The sequence below is a fragment of the Sardina pilchardus genome, chromosome 4 (genome assembly GCF_963854185.1).
Source record: "Sardina pilchardus chromosome 4, fSarPil1.1, whole genome shotgun sequence".
NCBI lineage: Eukaryota > Metazoa > Chordata > Actinopteri > Clupeiformes > Clupeidae > Sardina > Sardina pilchardus.
This window is the reverse complement of record NC_084997.1, coordinates 1716507-1735375: the sequence shown is the minus strand read 5'-3', so window position 1 is coordinate 1735375 and position 18869 is coordinate 1716507. Positions and strand designations below refer to the sequence as shown.

Sequence of the window (18869 nt, the reverse complement as noted above, 5' to 3'; positions counted from 1 at the left end):
ACTTTAAATCTCAATGAGCCAGTACCTCTTTTGATTTCACAAATGACCATCATGGCATCAAGAAAATAAATCAGCTTAGTTAATTGCTGATAGATGTTTGAGATGAATCATCTTGGCAGTTCCAGCAGAATTACACTCCAAGTTAGTCTTTTGTTGTCTTGTTGATTTGCTTGGCATTACTGTGTTAACCCATACAAACATCACACATAGCTGTGTTCATTGTTGTGGAGGTGTGATTAAGGTTTAATTTAAACGTCAGTGGGTTATGAAACCCCATCTGTGCAGTCTGCCATAATGATAAGTCCAAACATAATATTAATAATTGTTTTGTATAGGTTTTTCCCTTTAATTAAGTGTAGGAATGAGTCCATAATGATATGTATTGCAACTTTGTGAGAATAAGTATAAGAATCAGTTGTTTATTGTATAGCATAGCCATATGCTACTCCCTTGCTTTAGAGATTGCTGTGGTTGTCGACCACTGTCAACCACTCTTAATCAAAAACAAATTTCTCTGTTATTTGCTTCCTCAGTGGCTCTGATTTTAGTGAGTCCTGCTTCTTGGCGTCTGATGACTTTTGGACCTCAGCTGCCCGACTCAAAGTAGCCAAGGACACTGTTGTTAGGACTGTCATCAGTATCCAGTCGCCTCCAGAAAGACGCTGGCTTCTTATGTAGTTCCCGTTTCACACAGCGTGGACATGACTGCCCTCGTAGACAGCACTCAGCATGGAAGACAGCACCACAGCCCTCACATCTACAAACACACAGAATCATACCGTACAGGTACCAAAGTCAGAACAACTGTCAGGAAGGCTCTATACTTACATATGCAAGCACAAAGGATGGGAATGGATTTCATCAATACTGATGTCATTATTGATTCTGCTAATATAATGTATGATCAAATTTCTCTGAGGGGAAAAAAGTAGGCCTAGTCTGAACAGTCTGCCTGATAACATCGGAGCTATTTTATTGTTCATAAAACGGATCATCAAATACTTGAGCACGGATCATCAAATATACTTGAGCTGTACAGTCTATAGCTGTTTTCAGACAGACATGTATATCCGCAATATTCACAGACTTTTTACTGTAGTTTTTTTTTTGCTGTGCTGTCTGAATTAATATGTCCGTATATCTACTACAGGAACTTTTCCTGCTGCTGACTTAGACATTTTGCCGTAATGTTGCCGCGTTTTGCATCTCTCTAACACGCTGCTGGTAATGGGTAATTGGCTATAGCCTCCACCATACTCCCGGTGTACAAAACTACACTCTTCCGCTGTCATGCACAGCTGACAGCGCGGCCGCATTTATTAGGTGTCATTATCTGCCCAGTGAAACATTGCCCAATTGACGGAAATTCTAAATGAGATGTGAATAACAGGTGGCCATATAAATTCTGCATATATGCTTCATGTTTGAATGTCCGTTACCGTCAGAAATGCGGCAAGCAATTATTGCAAAATGTGTGGAAAAGCTGTCGGAACACGACTTTATGTGTGGGCTGATGACTCACCTCTTGGAGGCACTTTCTTGGAAGGGGTAGATGACCTGGCTATTTTGGCAAAGCTCACAGATGAAGCCCTTTTCACTGCATAGACTGCAGCTGTAGACATGAGAAGATGCAAACTTGATAACTTTTGACAGGAATGGGGCTAGCTTTCCATCAATTACCTGAGTAAAATAATAGAAACAGAAGGAATAGATGGACAAAGATTAAAGAACAAACATACACATAGCATAAATCAAAGACAAAATTAATTATTTTTCATTGGTAATGCTTTACCGGAGATCTCACAAGATCTGAGATGTCATGTGCATTCAATTTCCTTGAACAGAGGTGAATGTTTGCGACAAACATGTCTAAACATGGCCCGTATTCACAAAGAAGCCTGAAGGCTAAAAGTAGCTCCTAACTGGCAAATTTAAGTCACTAGTAACTTTAGGAGCATTTTAACCCTAAAAATAGCGGCCAAGTTTGGGACAGCTTAAAAGAAGTCGAGAGGACTCCTAACTCACTAAGACCTTTTCACAAACAATCCTAAGCCATGTTATAATCACCAGCCAATCAAGGTGGTAACTTCAGTCAAGCGCGTGCATGAGTAATAATGTCAACCATAGCAATGGAGCTCTTATGTTAGGAGTTGTCATTTTTCCTTTCTAAGGATAGGTCTTTATAAATTACTTTTAAGAGAAAACTCCTAGCTAAAATCTTTTAGTGTGACTTAGGAGTGGTAAGATAAAACACTTTGTGAATACGGCCCAGATGAATTTGAACGATTTTGTGTAAACATTCCATCTCAATGGTAACTTCATCCAACTCCCAGAGATGAATGAGAAATACCTCTTCAAACTGATTGCAAGTATTCAAAAACATGGCACACAGAAAATTGTTTGCAAAAAAAAACGTTCACCTGTGTTTGCAAATTTGAACACACCTGTGTTAACCCTCTGGGGACACTAATGGTTTAGGCATAATGGGGGGAATTCTCCCATTCATGCGTAAATCGTGCATAAATCGCGCGTAAGCTTTTTTTACGCGGTTCTGTTGCGCGCCTCTCTGTTAAGCGGATTCTCTCATCTCTGCTCCCGTCACACCCACACCGCGCAAATTCGGAATCAAGGCGGGCTTATGAAAGAGGCGTGATTTATTTTTAAAAAGAACCAGACTAATCTACCACCTCCTTAATTTAGGTTGATATGAAAACGTGGAACATGGACTTTCTCATTGACCTTCTGAATGCCATTTAAATCCAGAAAGAACACCAACCAGTCTTTGATTTTGAAAATGTATGCAAGGTGAACTGAATAAAGAACTGCCTACAGTAAAATGGTGTCATCACATAGCTTAACAAAAAAATTACTTCACGAAATTTCACTTTTGCTTTGACGTTTGTTTACAAAGAGTCCAGGCGTGCTTGAGGTGTGTAGATTTATCATTCAAAAACTCACAGTTGTCAAGAAGGTTTCGCTGGCAGCTGCCTCGCATAATATCAATTTATCTATGCTAAGACATATGTAGACTGACATCTGCAGCTTCGAACACAGTAGAGAGACTGACATAAAGAGTTCAATCTTCATTACAAACGAATTTAAAGACGAGAGAATAAACTATGCTGCTCCACTATAGTGCAGACGTTTTTTTTTTATTATTATTTTCAGTTGACAGACATTCACATCACAAGGACATGTACACACAAAAAGAACACACATTGTGCCATACTAAATGGTCAGGGAAATAGTAAATCAATAGTGTAATAAATAATAAATGGAAAGATGATGGGAATGCACATTTCTGTAGCAGGCTTTTTATTGTAAATATAATGAATCCCTATTCATCCAGGTGACACTTCTTGTAGTGTTTCACGGTACTTCTCAATGCAAGGCATAACATAAAATCCCACCCCACACTGCCCACCTGTTGCCTATTGTGTCTGACGACAGCCTGTAAGTAAGGTCTGCCACGCGCGCCTCCCGAGTGGAGAAAATCAGCATGGCTGTTCTTTCTCATTCTCCTTGCGACTGCCTACACTGCTGATACGTTTCCCCAAGCTATCCTATGAACACTTCGACCTCGTCTAACACATCTATTGATATTAGACAAAGGCTCCACTACATTACCGTCCTCCTCCGATTATGGAGAGGCACACGGTCACTGTCGAGAGAGCATGGCTAGCGCGATATAAAAACAAAAAAAAAACACACATTGACCCGGCCATAAGCTTTCGTTCTCCACACAACTAACACGTAATGAGGGTCTGCTAACTGTTTCACGATATGCCTACTTCTCATTGCAAGGCATAACATAAAAAAAATCAACCCACACTGCCTACCTGTTGCCTATTTTGTCTGACGGCACCCTGGATCTGCCACGCGCACCTCCCGAGTGGAGTGGCTTTCGTTCTCATTACAGTGCATGCAAATGCACTGTACTGTTCTTCCTAGGCTTCTTATAGTTACAGTGCATGCAAATGCACTGTACTGTTCTTCCTAGGCTTCTTATAGTTACAGTGCATGAAAATGCACTGTACTGTTCTTCCTAGACTTCTTATTATTATTCTGCTTACCACTTTTTCTGACCGCAATTTCTCTTCAACCGTTTAACTTAGAAACTTCATTCAAACTTTGTAACGTAGGTATTCTAATGGATCGGGTTGCTATGACTTTTCAACTTTGTAACTTTTATACTTTTTGAACTATAAATTAAAAACTATTAAAAATGTCCCCATAGACTTAACATTGGCCTCTATGACATCACAATCGGGTCGTTGAGCAATTAGAATCTTATGCCAGGTGGCCAGCCCCACCTGCAGCAGCCCTCTCTCTCTCAGGCTTTAAGCATACAATCTCTCTGTGAAGACTACATATCCTGTTAACTGTTTCCTCTGTCCACAACTGTTTCAAAATAAAAGTCCTCACTGCAATAATACACTATTAAATCATTTAACCACTGAAACTACTCAACTATTTAACTGTTCAACCATTCCAACTGTCAGTTATCATCAACTATGCCTCCAGTCAACTAAATGAAACCTCCATGTACCTAGCAACCAACATAGCAACCATTAAAATTAAGCGTTTTTGACAGTTTCCATAGCAACCAACATGATTATACTACAGTAACTTCTTTATTCCTGATAGTGGGCACCATGGATACCCTAGCAACTACTGTTTCAAAATAAAAGTCCTCACTAGCAAGTTAACATTGTTAGCATAGTTAGCATTGTTAGCATAGTTAGCATTTTTAACATAACTGCTAAAAATGATTAGCAAAGTTAGCTAATCAACCTGGTTAGCATTGTTAGCATAGTTAGCATTGTTAGCATAGTTAGCATTTTTAGCACAACTGCTAAAATGATTAGCTAAGTTAGCTAATCAACGTGGTTAGCATTGTTAACATAGTTAGCAATGTTAGCATAGTTAGCATTACTGCTAGAAATCATCAGCTAAGTTAACTTATCAACCTGGTTAGCATTTTTAGCATAGTTAACATTTTAGAATACCTGTTAGAAATTATTAGTTAAGTTAGAACAGGAATGTTTAAGCTTTAAAATGTCTACCTTAACACTATCAACTCTCTTTAAACTATGCAACCACCATGTTTACCCTAGCTACACCTTAGTAGCCATATCTAAATTTTTTTGCATTTTCATGCACTGGTAATTCCTTGGAATTGCATTTCTAGTTACAGTGCATGAAAATGCACTGTACTGTTCTTCCTAGTCTTCTTATTACAGTGCATGAAAATGCACTGTACTGTTCTTCCTAGTCTTCTTATTATTATCTTTATTATTATTCCGCTGACAGCTTTTTCTAACCGCAATTTCTCTTCAACCGTTTAACTTAGAAACTTCATTCAAACTTTGTAACGTAGGTATTCTAATGGATCGGGTTGCTATGATTTTTCAACTTTGTAACTTTTATACTTTTTGAACTATAAATTAAAAACTATTAAAAATTTCCCCATAGACTTAACATTGGCCTCTATGACATCACAATCAGGTCGTTGAGCAATTAGAATCTTATGCCAGGTGGCCAGCCCCACCTGCAGCAGCCCTCTCTCTCTCAGGCTTTAAGCATACAATCTCTCTGTGAAGACTACATATCCTGTTAACTGTTTCCTCTGTCCACAACTGTTTCAAAATAAAAGTCCTCACTGCAATAATACACTATTAAATCATTAAACCACTGAAACTACTCAACTATTTAACTGTTCAACCATTCCAACTGTCAGTTATCATCAACTATGCCTCCAGTCAACTAAATGAAACCTCCATGTACCTAGCAACCAACATAGCAACCATTTAAATTAAGCGTTTTTGACAGTTTCCATAGCAACCAACATGATAATACTACAGTAACTTCTTTATTCCTGATAGTGGGCACCATGGATACCCTAGCAACTACTGTTTCAAAATAAAAGTCCTCACTAGCAAGTTAGCATTGTTAGCATGGTTAGCATAGTTAGCATTGTTAACATAGTTAGCATTTTTAGCATAACTGCTAAAAATGATTAGCTAAGTTAGCTAATCAACCTGGTTAGCATTGTTAGCATTGTTAGCATTTTTAGCACAACTGCTAAAATGATTAGCTAAGTTAGCTAATCAACGTGGTTAGCATTGTTAACATAGTTAGCAATGTTAGCATAGTTAGCTGATGATTTCTAGCAGTAATGTTAAAAATGCTAAGTTAACTTATCAACCTGGTTAGCATTGTTAACATAGTTAACATTTTAGAATACCTGTTAGAAATTATTAGTTAAGTTAGAACAGGAATGTTTAAGCTTTAAAATGTCTACCTTAACACTATCAACTCTCTTTAAACTATGTAACCACCATGTTTACCCTAGCTACACCTTAGTAGCCATATCTAAATTTTTTTGCATTTTCATGCACTGGTAATTCCTTGGAATTGCATTTCTAGTTATTTTCTTTATTATTATTCCGCTGACAGCTTTTTCTAACCGCAATTTCTCTTCAACCGTTTAACTTAGAAACTTCATTCAAACTTTGTAACGTAGGTATTCTAATGGATCGGGTTGCTATGACTTTTCAACTTTGTAACTTTTATACTTTTTGAACTATAAATTAAAAACTATTAAAAATTTCCCCATAGACTTAACATTGGCCTCTATGACATCACAATCGGGTCGTTGAGCAATTAGAATCTTATGCCAGGTGGCCAGCCCCACCTGCAGCAGCCCTCTCTCTCTCAGGCTTTAAGCATACAATCTCTCTGTGAAGACTACATATCCTGTTAACTGTTTCCTCTGTCCACAACTGTTTCAAAATAAAAGTCCTCACTGCAATAATACACTATTAAATCATTTAACCACTGAAACTACTCAACTATTTAACTGTTCAACCATTCCAACTGTCATTTATCATCAACTATGCCTCCAGTCAACTAAATGAATCCTCCATGTACCTAGCAACCAACATAGCAACCATTAAAATTAAGCGTTTTTGACAGTTTCCATAGCAACCAACATGATTATACTACAGTAACTTCTTTATTCTTGATAGTGGGCACCATGGATACCCTAGCAACTACTGTTTCAAAATAAAAGTCCTCACTAGCAAGTTAGCATTGTTAGCATGGTTAACACAGTTAGCATTGTTAACATAGTTAGCATTTTTAGCATAACTGCTAAAAATGATTAGCTAAGTTAGCTCATCAACCTGGTTAGCATTGTTAGCATAGTTAGCATTATTAACATAGTTAGTATTTTTAGCACAACTGCTAAAATGATTAGCTAAGTTAGCTAATCAACGTGGTTAGCATAGTTAACATAGTTAGCAATGTTAGCATAGTTAGCATTTTTTAGCATTACTGCTAGAAATCATCAGCTAAGTTAACTTATCAACCTGGTTAGCATTGTTAGCATAGTTAACATTTTAGAATACCTGTTAGAAATTATTAGTTAAGTTAGAACAGGAATGTTTAAGCTTTAAAATGTCTACCTTAACACTATCAACTCTCTTTAAACTATGCAACCACCATGTTTACCCTAGCTACACCTTAGTAGCCATATCTACATTTTTTTGCATTTTCATGCACTGGTAATTCCTTGGAATTGCATTTCTAGTTTTCTTTATTATTATTCCGCTGACAGCTTTTTCTAACCGCAATTTCTCTTCAACCGTTTAACTTAGAAACTTCATTCAAACTTTGTAACGTAGGTATTCTAATGGATCGGGTTGCTATGATTTTTCAACTTTGTAACTTTTATACTTTTTGAACTAAAAATTAAAAACTATTAAAAATTTCCCCATAGACTTAACATTGGCCTCTATGACATCACAATCAGGTCGTTGAGCAATTAGAATCTTATGCCAGGTGGCCAGCCCCACCTGCAGCAGCCCTCTCTCTCTCAGGCTTTAAGCATACAATCTCTCTGTGAAGACTACATATCCTGTTAACTGTTTCCTCTGTCCACAACTGTTTCAAAATAAAAGTCCTCACTGCAATAATACACTATTAAATCATTTAACCACTGAAACTACTCAACTATTTAACTGTTCAACCATTCCAACTGTCAGTTATCATCAACTATGCCTCCAGTCAACTAAATGAAACCTCCATGTACCTAGCAATCAACATAGCAACCATCTAAATTAAGTGTTTTTGACAGTTTCCATAGCAACCAACATGATAATACTACAGTAACTTCTTTATTCCTGATAGTGGGCACCATGGATACCCTAGCAACTACTGTTTCAAAATAAAAGTCCTCACTAGCAAGTTAGCATTGTTAGCATGGTTAGCATTGTTAACATAGTTAGCATTTTTAGCATAACTGCTAAAAATGATTAGCTAAGTTAGCTAATCAACCTGGTTAGCATAGTTAGCATTGTTAGCATTTTTAGCACAACTGCTAAAATGATTAGCTAAGTTAGCTAATCAACGTGGTTAGCATTGTTAACATAGTTAGCAATGTTAGCATAGTTAGCTGATGATTTCTAGCAGTAATGCTAAAAATGCTAAGTTAACTTATCAACCTGGTTAGCATTGTTAACATAGTTAACATTTTAGAATACCTGTTAGAAATTATTAGTTAAGTTAGAACAGGAATGTTTAAGCTTTAAAATGTCTACCTTAACACTATCAACTCTCTTTAAACTATGCAACCACCATGTTTACCCTAGCTACACCTTAGTAGCCATATCTAAATTTTTTTGCATTTTCATGCACTGGTAATTCCTTGGAATTGCATTTCTAGTTATTATCTTTATTATTATTCCGCTGACAGCTTTTTCTAACCGCAATTTCTCTTCAACCGTTTAACTTAGAAACTTCATTCAAACTTTGTAACGTAGGTATTCTAATGGATCGGGTTGCTATGACTTTTCAACTTTGTAACTTTTATACTTTTTGAACTAAAAATTAAAAACTATTAAAAATTTCCCCATAGACTTAACATTGGCCTCTATGACATCACAATCGGGTCGTTGAGCAATTAGAATCTTATGCCAGGTGGCCAGCCCCACCTGCAGCAGCCCTCTCTCTCTCAGGCTTTAAGCATACAATCTCTCTGTGAAGACTACATATCCTGTTAACTGTTTCCTCTGTCCACAACTGTTTCAAAATAAAAGTCCTCACTGCAATAATACACTATTAAATCATTTAACCATTGAAACTACTCAACTATTTAACTGTTCAACCATTCCAACTGTCAGTTATCATCAACTATGCCTCCAGTCAACTACATGAGACCTTCATGTACCTAGCAACCAACATAGCAACCATTAAAATTCAGCGTTGATGACCGTTTCCATAGCAACCAACATGATTTTGCTTAAGTAACTTCTTTATTCCTGATAATGGGCACCATGGACACCCTAGCCACTACTGTTTCAAAATAAAAGTCCTCACTAGCAAGTTAGCATTGTTAGCATGGTTAGCATTGTTAGCATAGTTAGCATTTTTAGCATAACTGCTAAAAATGATTAGCTAAGTTAGCCAATCAACCTGGTTAGCATTGTTAGCATTTTTAGCACAACTGCTAAAATGATTAGCTAAGTTAGCTAATCAACATGGTTAGCATTGATAACATAGTTAGCAATGTTAGCATAGTTAGCATTTTTAGCATTACTGCTAGAAATCATCAGCTAAGTTAACTTATCAACCTGGTTAACATTGTTAGCATAGTTAACATTTTAGAACACCTTTTAGAAATCATTAGTGAAGTTAGAACAGGAATGTTTAAGCTTTAAAATGTCTACCTTAACACTATCAACTCTCTTTAAACTATGCAACCACCATGTTTACCCTAGCTACACCGTAGTAACCATATCTACATTGTTTTGCATTTTCATGCACTGGTAATTCCTTGGAATTGCATTTCTAGTTATTTTCTTTATTATTATTCCGCTGACAGCTTTTTCTAACCGCAATTTCTCTTCAACCGTTTAACTTAGAAACTTCATTCAAACTTTGTAACGTAGGTATTCTAATGGATCGGGTTGCTATGATTTTTCAACTTTGTAACTTTTATACTTTTTGAACTAAAAATTAAAAACTATTAAAAATTTCCCCATAGACTTAACATTGGCCTCTATGACATCACAATCGGGTCGTTGAGCAATTAGAATCTTATGCCAGGTGGCCAGCCCCACCTGCAGCAGCCCTCTCTCTCTCAGGCTTTAAGCATACAATCTCTCTGTGAAGACTACATATCCTGTTAACTGTTTCCTCTGTCCACAACTGTTTCAAAATAAAAGTCCTCACTGCAATAATACACTATTAAATCATTTAACCATTGAAACTACTCAACTATTTAACTGTTCAACCATTCCAACTGTCAGTTATCATCAACTATGCCTCCAGTCAACTACATGAGACCTTCATGTACCTAGCAACCAACATAGCAACCATTAAAATTCAGCGTTGATGACCGTTTCCATAGCAACCAACATGATTTTGCTTAAGTAACTTCTTTATTCCTGATAATGGGCACCATGGACACCCTAGCCACTACTGTTTCAAAATAAAAGTCCTCACTAGCAAGTTAGCATTGTTAGCATGGTTAGCATTGTTAACATAGTTAGCATTTTTAGCATAACTGCTAAAAATGATTAGCTAAGTTAGCTAATCAACCTGGTTAGCATTGTTAGCATAGTTAGCATTGTTAGCATTTTTAGCACAACTGCTAAAATGATTAGCTAAGTTAGCTAATCAACGTGGTTAGCATTGTTAACATAGTTAGCAATGTTAGCATAGTTAGCTGATGATTTCTAGCAGTAATGCTAAAAATGCTAAGTTAACTTATCAACCTGGTTAGCATTGTTAACATAGTTAACATTTTAGAATACCTGTTAGAAATTATTAGTTAAGTTAGAACAGGAATGTTTAAGCTTTAAAATGTCTACCTTAACACTATCAACTCTCTTTAAACTATGCAACCACCATGTTTACCCTAGCTACACCTTAGTAGCCATATCTAAATTTTTTTGCATTTTCATGCACTGGTAATTCCTTGGAATTGCATTTCTAGTTATTATCTTTATTATTATTCCGCTGACAGCTTTTTCTAACCGCAATTTCTCTTCAACCGTTTAACTTAGAAACTTCATTCAAACTTTGTAACGTAGGTATTCTAATGGATCGGGTTGCTATGACTTTTCAACTTTGTAACTTTTATACTTTTTGAACTAAAAATTAAAAACTATTAAAAATTTCCCCATAGACTTAACATTGGCCTCTATGACATCACAATCGGGTCGTTGAGCAATTAGAATCTTATGCCAGGTGGCCAGCCCCACCTGCAGCAGCCCTCTCTCTCTCAGGCTTTAAGCATACAATCTCTCTGTGAAGACTACATATCCTGTTAACTGTTTCCTCTGTCCACAACTGTTTCAAAATAAAAGTCCTCACTGCAATAATACACTATTAAATCATTTAACCATTGAAACTACTCAACTATTTAACTGTTCAACCATTCCAACTGTCAGTTATCATCAACTATGCCTCCAGTCAACTACATGAGACCTTCATGTACCTAGCAACCAACATAGCAACCATTAAAATTCAGCGTTGATGACCGTTTCCATAGCAACCAACATGATTTTGCTTAAGTAACTTCTTTATTCCTGATAATGGGCACCATGGACACCCTAGCCACTACTGTTTCAAAATAAAAGTCCTCACTAGCAAGTTAGCATTGTTAGCATTACTGCTAAAATGATTAGCTAAGTTAGCTAATCAACATGGTTAGCATTGTTAACATAGTTAACAATGTTAGCATAGTTAACATTTTTAGCATTACTGCTAGAAATCATCAGCTAAGTTAACTTATCAACCTGGTTAGCATTGTTAGCATAGTCAACATTTTAGAATACCTGTTAGAAATCATTAGTTAAGTTAGAACAGGAATGTTTAAGCTTTAAAATGTCTACCTTAACACTATCAACTCTCTTTAAACTATGCAACCACCATGTTTACCCTAGCTACACCTTAGTAGCTATATCTAATTTTTTTGCATTTTCATGCACTGGTAATTCCTTGGAATTGCATTTCTAGTTTTCATTGCAACTATACTGCTGCTACGATGCCCCACAGTTCTCCTATGGACACTTCGACCTCCATACCGACATACCCAATAGTATTAGACAAATTCTCCATCACGTTACCTGTCCTCGCAATTATGGAGAGGCACAATGAAAACGAAAGGGCGAAATGGCTGCCGCGATAAAATGACAGTGCCCCGACCAATACGGTCGTTCTCTACACAAATAACACGTCTGATGAGGGTCTTCTAACTTCCCCATGAACACCTAGACCCGTGAAATAATGTTCCTAACACTGACATTGGGCAAAGGATCCACGTGTGTGCTTGGTGTAGGACTTATCTCTCACATTGCAGCTTCAGCATTGCTAGGCGGAGACGCGTGTGAATAAACAAATCCTCGTCATCTTCTGAAGGCAGATATTTCCCTTCAGAATAACTGTCAGTGAACAGAAGACCCAACACTTCATTCCTGGTAAACTTTTTCCATGTGTCAAGACGATTATCTAATGCTAATACTCGTTTACGTTCACAATACCGCTCTGATACAATGGCTCACAAGCAAGCTAGCTCAGCTGATATTTCGCAGGGGTTTAAAGTGCCCTTGCTCGAATATTTTGTATAGAAGCATGACGTAATTCTGAGTCGGGGACGCAGTATGACATGTCTGCCAACTAGTGGCAGGGAGTTTGAATGAAATTTGACACCCTGATTGACAAAATCGTCCGTCTTAAAGGGATAGTTCGGGTTTTAAGACACAAAGTTATATGGGTTCCCCGTCAGCAACGTTGTACATCAGCACTGACTTACCCCGCAACAGCGTCCTGTGAGCCGAGATCCAGCCGGTTTTTGATGCTGAAGAAAGTAGTCCGGCAAGTTTCTGGGGTCACGAAAGTAAAGTGTTTTTCTTCTCAAAACCATATGCATTCAAAAGAGTGATATATTTGCACCACAAAAACGTTGTCCAGGAAAAATTCAAACCTCGTTATCACTTACTTATTTTTCGCGATTCCTATCACTGCGCGCTACTGACAGCTGGACAACGTTTTTGTATTTACCATATAACTTCGTGTCTTAAAATCCGAACTATCCCTTTAAACAGTACGCATCTTGTCGACCGTGGCGGTTAAAGGGTTAACACTTGGAGGTCCGGGGCCTTTTTAGGCACTTTGAGGCAGTCAGCTATACCTTGAGATTTTTAAGTTTTTCATCTAACTAAAAACATCTATGCAAAAGTGGCACATATGGTTGTATTCTAGAACTACTCAATAATTATATGAGAGTCAAGTGGATGTAATGAAATTACTTTTTTATTATAATTCAGTGTAAACACAACTATTTAAAAAAATATTTTCAAATGTCAGAGGTCAAAGGTAAAAAACACACTATAAATATATTGAGCTAAGACTTTTGAAGTTTGAACCTTGAAAACAATGGTGTTGGCTCCATATCAGTAAAAAGAACATTCAAAAATGTTATGTAGTTTTACTACAAATTGGAAAATAGTCAGACTAAATGAGTCACTTAGTGAGTGTCTCTTTATGCAAATTAAGGTGAATGGGCTATTTGAATGGGCCTGCAGCAGGTGAGAGGACTGAAATCCTAGGATTTTCTTTTATTGTTTTTACAAAGTGCCATTGATACATTCCCTTTTAAAACATACATATTTGGGTCATTCCACCTCAATTCAACAAATGCCCTCTGCTTTACCATCTCAGATTTCCTTCAAACCACCTAACCACCTAAAGAGTAACCATTTAACACTAGAAGCGCCAAGCGCCGGTCATTTGACCGCTGACGCGTATTACTAGAAGCGCCGGGTAGGTTTGACCTAGATATACCTAGAACGGCCGGGCTGCGGCCATTTGACCATCTTTTCACTCGATTCAATTCCAGGAACCTACGTTCACGACTTTTCCTAAATACGCGTGATTTGTCACCCAGAGTTTTTACATGATCAAAAGCACACCGGTACAAGCTAGTTTAGAGCTATTTTGCGCTCACTTATGTGACAACACTATGTTGTCTCGCGTTCGGCCATGTTTGTCCAGGCTGCTATTCTCTTTTCTCACAGCAGATGTCGCAAGGGTTTCCGGTCAGTCGGGCATGAGAATAATATTTTACCATAAAACATATAGTTTATATATGTGCAATATGTATTATGTGATTTATTTTAAAAACTAGTTTTCATTTACATGGCATAGTCTACCTCAAACAACACAAATCAACACAAATAAATGAACAGATAACTCGAACGTGCTGTATGTCATAATGAAACAACCACAGACTATCAACAACAAGGTCTGACACGAATGATACATGGCTTAGTGCAAACTGAATTTATGACCAAACGATTTGATTTGTGCACGAAGCGCCATCTAGTGATCATTTTGTGTAAGTAACAGCCTCCCAGTCTAAGGACTCAGCGGTCTTTTGACCGCCTCGCCGCGCTTTAAGTAGTTCACACCAGCACGGCGCTTCTAGTAGGTCGTCAAAGCGGTCAAATGACCGGGGCGCGGCGCTTCTAGGTATAAGTGGGTCAGAACGGCGCGGCGCTTCTAGTGTTAAACTAACTTAGCCAAAATGTTAGATTGGTATACCTAATACATCCAGAGAAAAACGTTTTTGAACATGGTACCCCCCTTCTGATTTTTGGCACATTGGCGCCCTCATCTAAATCTGCAGCAAAGTTCAGATGTCATTATCTCAAAAAGTGTTCAAGCTAAAGACTTCAAATGTTCTGTGAATAATGATTGCTACCTATAGATTCCACATATTAATTCGTAGGCCGTATGTGTTGATACTGACTGTGTTTCAATCTTGTGAAATCAGAAGAAAAATTGCAGATTTTTAACCCCCACATTGGGTGCCCCGTTACACAATTTGTAAACAAAATGTTTGACAAATGGTTATGTCTCTCTACAGAAGTGTTTAAGCTGTCTTTGAAAAAGTAATTAAGAGGTGTCTATATTGCTTTTTTGTTGGAAGTATTGTAACACAAAACTGAAAAATAATCAATTTGGATGATATTGTATCTCCCCATTACAGAGGTATGACAAGCTATACCAATGAATTGAACACATCTCCAGAAAGAGTATGGAATGGGCTTTCAGACTGTGAAATTTCAAGATGGTATTATGGCTATGGTTATTGAAATGTTATTTTTGAAATATTGGTCTACTATAACAACACATTGCTAGTTCGTGAGGGGGCTAGTTCGTGAAAGCGTTGCTTGAATCGAAACACTTGATGTCTAGCAGGCGGAGTCTAGGCTACAAATGAGATTTGTCACCGTACCTCCCGTCTGTTTTAACCCATGTCGTTTATCGCATAAAAAATACCCTCAAGGGGCGACTTAGGCTACATTATTATTTTGACAGAAAGTTGCGGGCTGGAACATGTTGCAAGTAAACAATTGCTAATTCGTGTTGTTGTCACGAGTCTGAGCTATGGTAGCGCAGCCATAGAGCCCAGCCCACGATTGTTACAAAATATAAAATGCCCAGATGCATCTGTGCGGGCCGCATTAACATTAAGCTTCGACTATAGGCCGGGGGCCGCAAAATATCGTCTCGCCGCGAGTTTGAGACCCCTGATCTAGCCGTTCGGATCGCTAGTACAGTCTGTTTATACAAGCCTGAAACTTTGCCAGATCGTTCCCAAGCCCACCCATGAGCCCTCCCCATTGAAAAATAGACACAACGTATGTGTCTAAATTGACGTTTAAAGACGTCAATGGCAGTGAATGAGTTAATATATAGCAGCAACTTCAGCTAGCTTCAAGTTGGTTTGATAGTGGATATTCGACAGACTGCCTCACTGCCTTCACTGCCTAGCGAGTGAGTTGCCGTAGAAGGCAACAAGGTAGCAGCTAAAAACTCTGCTTCGGACAGCCTAGCAAGATATCAACATAGAATGCCGTTGCTATGTTACCGTCAATATATATATGTGTTACCGACTGCTGTGCTTTAGGTGCGTTAGCGTAAATCGCTATTAGCATGCTAGTCATTGCAAATTAATTGCCACTGATGTGTAATGACCGGGCAATTTCTGGAAATGCTTTAAAACCCTGACCAGCCAACGTGGTTCACTTGTTAAGACCCCGGGGATGGTGTTGTGGAGGAGAGGAGTCGAAATTTGAAGTATAAACATGCTTTAGACGTGTAAACAGACCTATCGTGATTTTTGCAAGCTAAATACAAAGAGGTGAATGGAAGCATTTTACCGTTCACTGACATCATACAGTGGGTACGGGTTGAGAATGCACCTTCTCCCGCGGGACTCCCGAAGAGATCCCGCAGTGCGTCAAGCCGATTTTTTTCGAGGCTAAGGCAATGTACCCAAACAACCACCAGGTGGCAGAAAGTTTCAACTGCATTTAATGATGAAGACCGCATATCCGTCAATAGTCGACTCCTTAATCTCATTGAATCATTAAAATGAAGGTGATGACTGGCGAAATTATTCAAACGACACTTCAATGAACCATTGTTGAAATGAATGAAAATGGTTATAGCGATTATAACGATGGCTACAGCCAGCGTTATAAGAAATATATAAGTAATAGTTAAAGTCTTCTTCCGTATTAAACAGATAGCCTACGGGACGCTCTTTGTTCCGTAGGCTATTTTAAGGAACTACTCAATGCACACACACTGGGTAATCTGGCGCGCTACAAACATTAAAATGTCAAATCATATTTATTTCTCTTTGTCGCCATGATATTGGGGGAAACGCGGAGAGGCGAGATGGTCAGTCCTCGTATTTGTTCTTCGCGTTTCGTTATAAGAAATATATAAGTAGCCTAATAGTTAAAGTCTTCTTCTGTATTAAACAGATAGCCTACAGGGCGCTCTTGTTCCGTATTTTAAGGAACTACTCAATGCACACACACTGGGTAAACTGGCGCGCTAAACATTAAAATGTCAAATCATATTTATTTCTCTTTGTCGCCATGATATTGGGGGAAACGCGGAGAGGCGAGATGGTCAGTCCTCGTATTTTTTCTTCGCGTTTCGTTATAAGAAATATATAAGTAGGCTAATAGTTAAAGTCTTCTTCTGTATTAAACAGATAGCCTACGGGACGCTCTTTGTTCCGTATTTTAAGGAACTACTCAATGCACACACACTGGGTAAACTGGCGCGCTACAAACATTAAAATGTCAAATCATATTTATTTCTCTTTGTCGCCATGATATTGGGGGAAACGCGGAGAGGCGAGATGGTCAGTCCTCGTATTTGTTCTTCGCGTTTCGTTATAAGAAATATATAAGTAATAGTTAAAGTCTTCTTCTGTATTGAACAGATAGCCTACGGGACGCTCTTTGTTCCGTATTTTAAGGAACTACTCAATGCACACACACTGGGTAAACTGGCGCGCTACAAACATTAAAATGTCAAATCATATTTATTTCTCTTTGTCGCCATGGTATTGGGGGAAACGCGGAGAGAAGAGATGGTCAGTCCTCGTATTTTTTCTTCGCGTTTCGTTATAAGAAATATATAAGTAGCCTAATAGTTAAAGTCTTCTTCTGTATTCTCTGCCACATTCGACAACAGCATTCAAGTTCCTTCTCAGCACGAAGACGTGACTTTGCTTGCTGTTGGCCCAGAACAACATGCTCGAATTCACCAACAGAGTCGCGGCAACGTTGGTAGATACGGATGCCTGCTCTTCAGAGCCATCACCACAAAGGAGCACTACAGAGCCTGGTGCAAAACCACCAACTGGGATGGATCGAAGGGCAAGCAAGCACTGCCACACAACGTCAAGACCTTTGTGTTGTCAACACTAAGCAGAAAGTTTCCTACGATGGGGAGAAGTGGCCGCAAGGACTGCATCGATAAGATCAACGAATGCCTTCGCAAGCCCCGAAACCCTGGCGATACATTTTCTTTCCTTTGATTCAATAAAACATTGTTTATCTGAAGAACTTTTCCGAGGTTGTCTTGTCTACCAAATCCTAAACTTAAATAGAGTAAACATTTTATCTTATGAAAAAACTTAGGGGGAACAGTTAGGCAGCCCTTCCTCCATTATCGTAGTAGGACTATAGGCAATTTATTAGAGGGGTCAAAAAAAACTCATAAAGTAGGCTAGACTAAATGTGTCACTTTAGTGATTGGCTCTTTCAAATGCAAATTAGGTGGATGGGCTTTTGAATGGGCCTGCTGCAGGTGAGAGGACAAATCCTAAGAATTTATTGTTTTTAGAAAGTGCCATTATCATTGCCATATTCTCTTAAAACATAGGCTATATATTTGAAAACGAGTTGATTAAAGGCTTCTAATGGTGTTACTATAATATGATAAAAGCAGAGATTGAGATGTGTGTTTGGAACAGTTTTTCAAATCCCCCGGGGGTATTTAGACTCCAGGGTGTTAAGCACTCATTCACAACTGTCCCATCGCTAAATGCTCTCTTGTGTTGCGTGATCACACAAGTATACCTGTCGTAGTGTGCTTTTAATTTGATAGGCCTAATTATTATCTCCGCCAAGGATATAACAAAGTCTATGGATTTGCTATCCAGTAGCCTAATAATTAGGCTATGTGCCACGTCCGATTTCGCAAGTGGTGTAGTAGGCTACATTTAAAAATCGACAGCCGCCTGTGAGATTCATTTCATGAAGAGCAATTGTCTTGTGCGATCATTCCCCCTCCCCCACACTCGTCTAACCAGTTCACTACATTATAGCCTAGGCTACCTATACACAGATTTCCTGTTTACTAACAAAACTAGATGCGCGCGCACCCACGGGGCAGAAGACGCCGAATGGCCGGTCTTAACGTTATAAACTTAACCTAATAACCAGCTGCTGTACGCTATAATCGGCATTTTTTGTATGCCACTG

General features: G+C 38.3%; 1 protein-coding gene across 1 annotated transcript in view; it reads right to left on the bottom strand.

The window, feature by feature from the left end:
- Positions 1–215: 215 nt before the first annotated feature.
- Positions 216–18869, bottom strand: part of plekhm3 (pleckstrin homology domain containing, family M, member 3) — a 73492-nt gene continuing 54838 nt past the window's right edge. The window contains exons 7-8 of the mRNA XM_062533717.1: positions 1523–1680; positions 216–757 (exon numbers count right to left, since the gene is read on the bottom strand). Of these exons, the coding sequence (XP_062389701.1) occupies positions 586–757; positions 1523–1680 (330 nt within the window). The 3' untranslated portion in view covers positions 216–585. The remainder of the gene's footprint in view (positions 758–1522; positions 1681–18869) is intronic.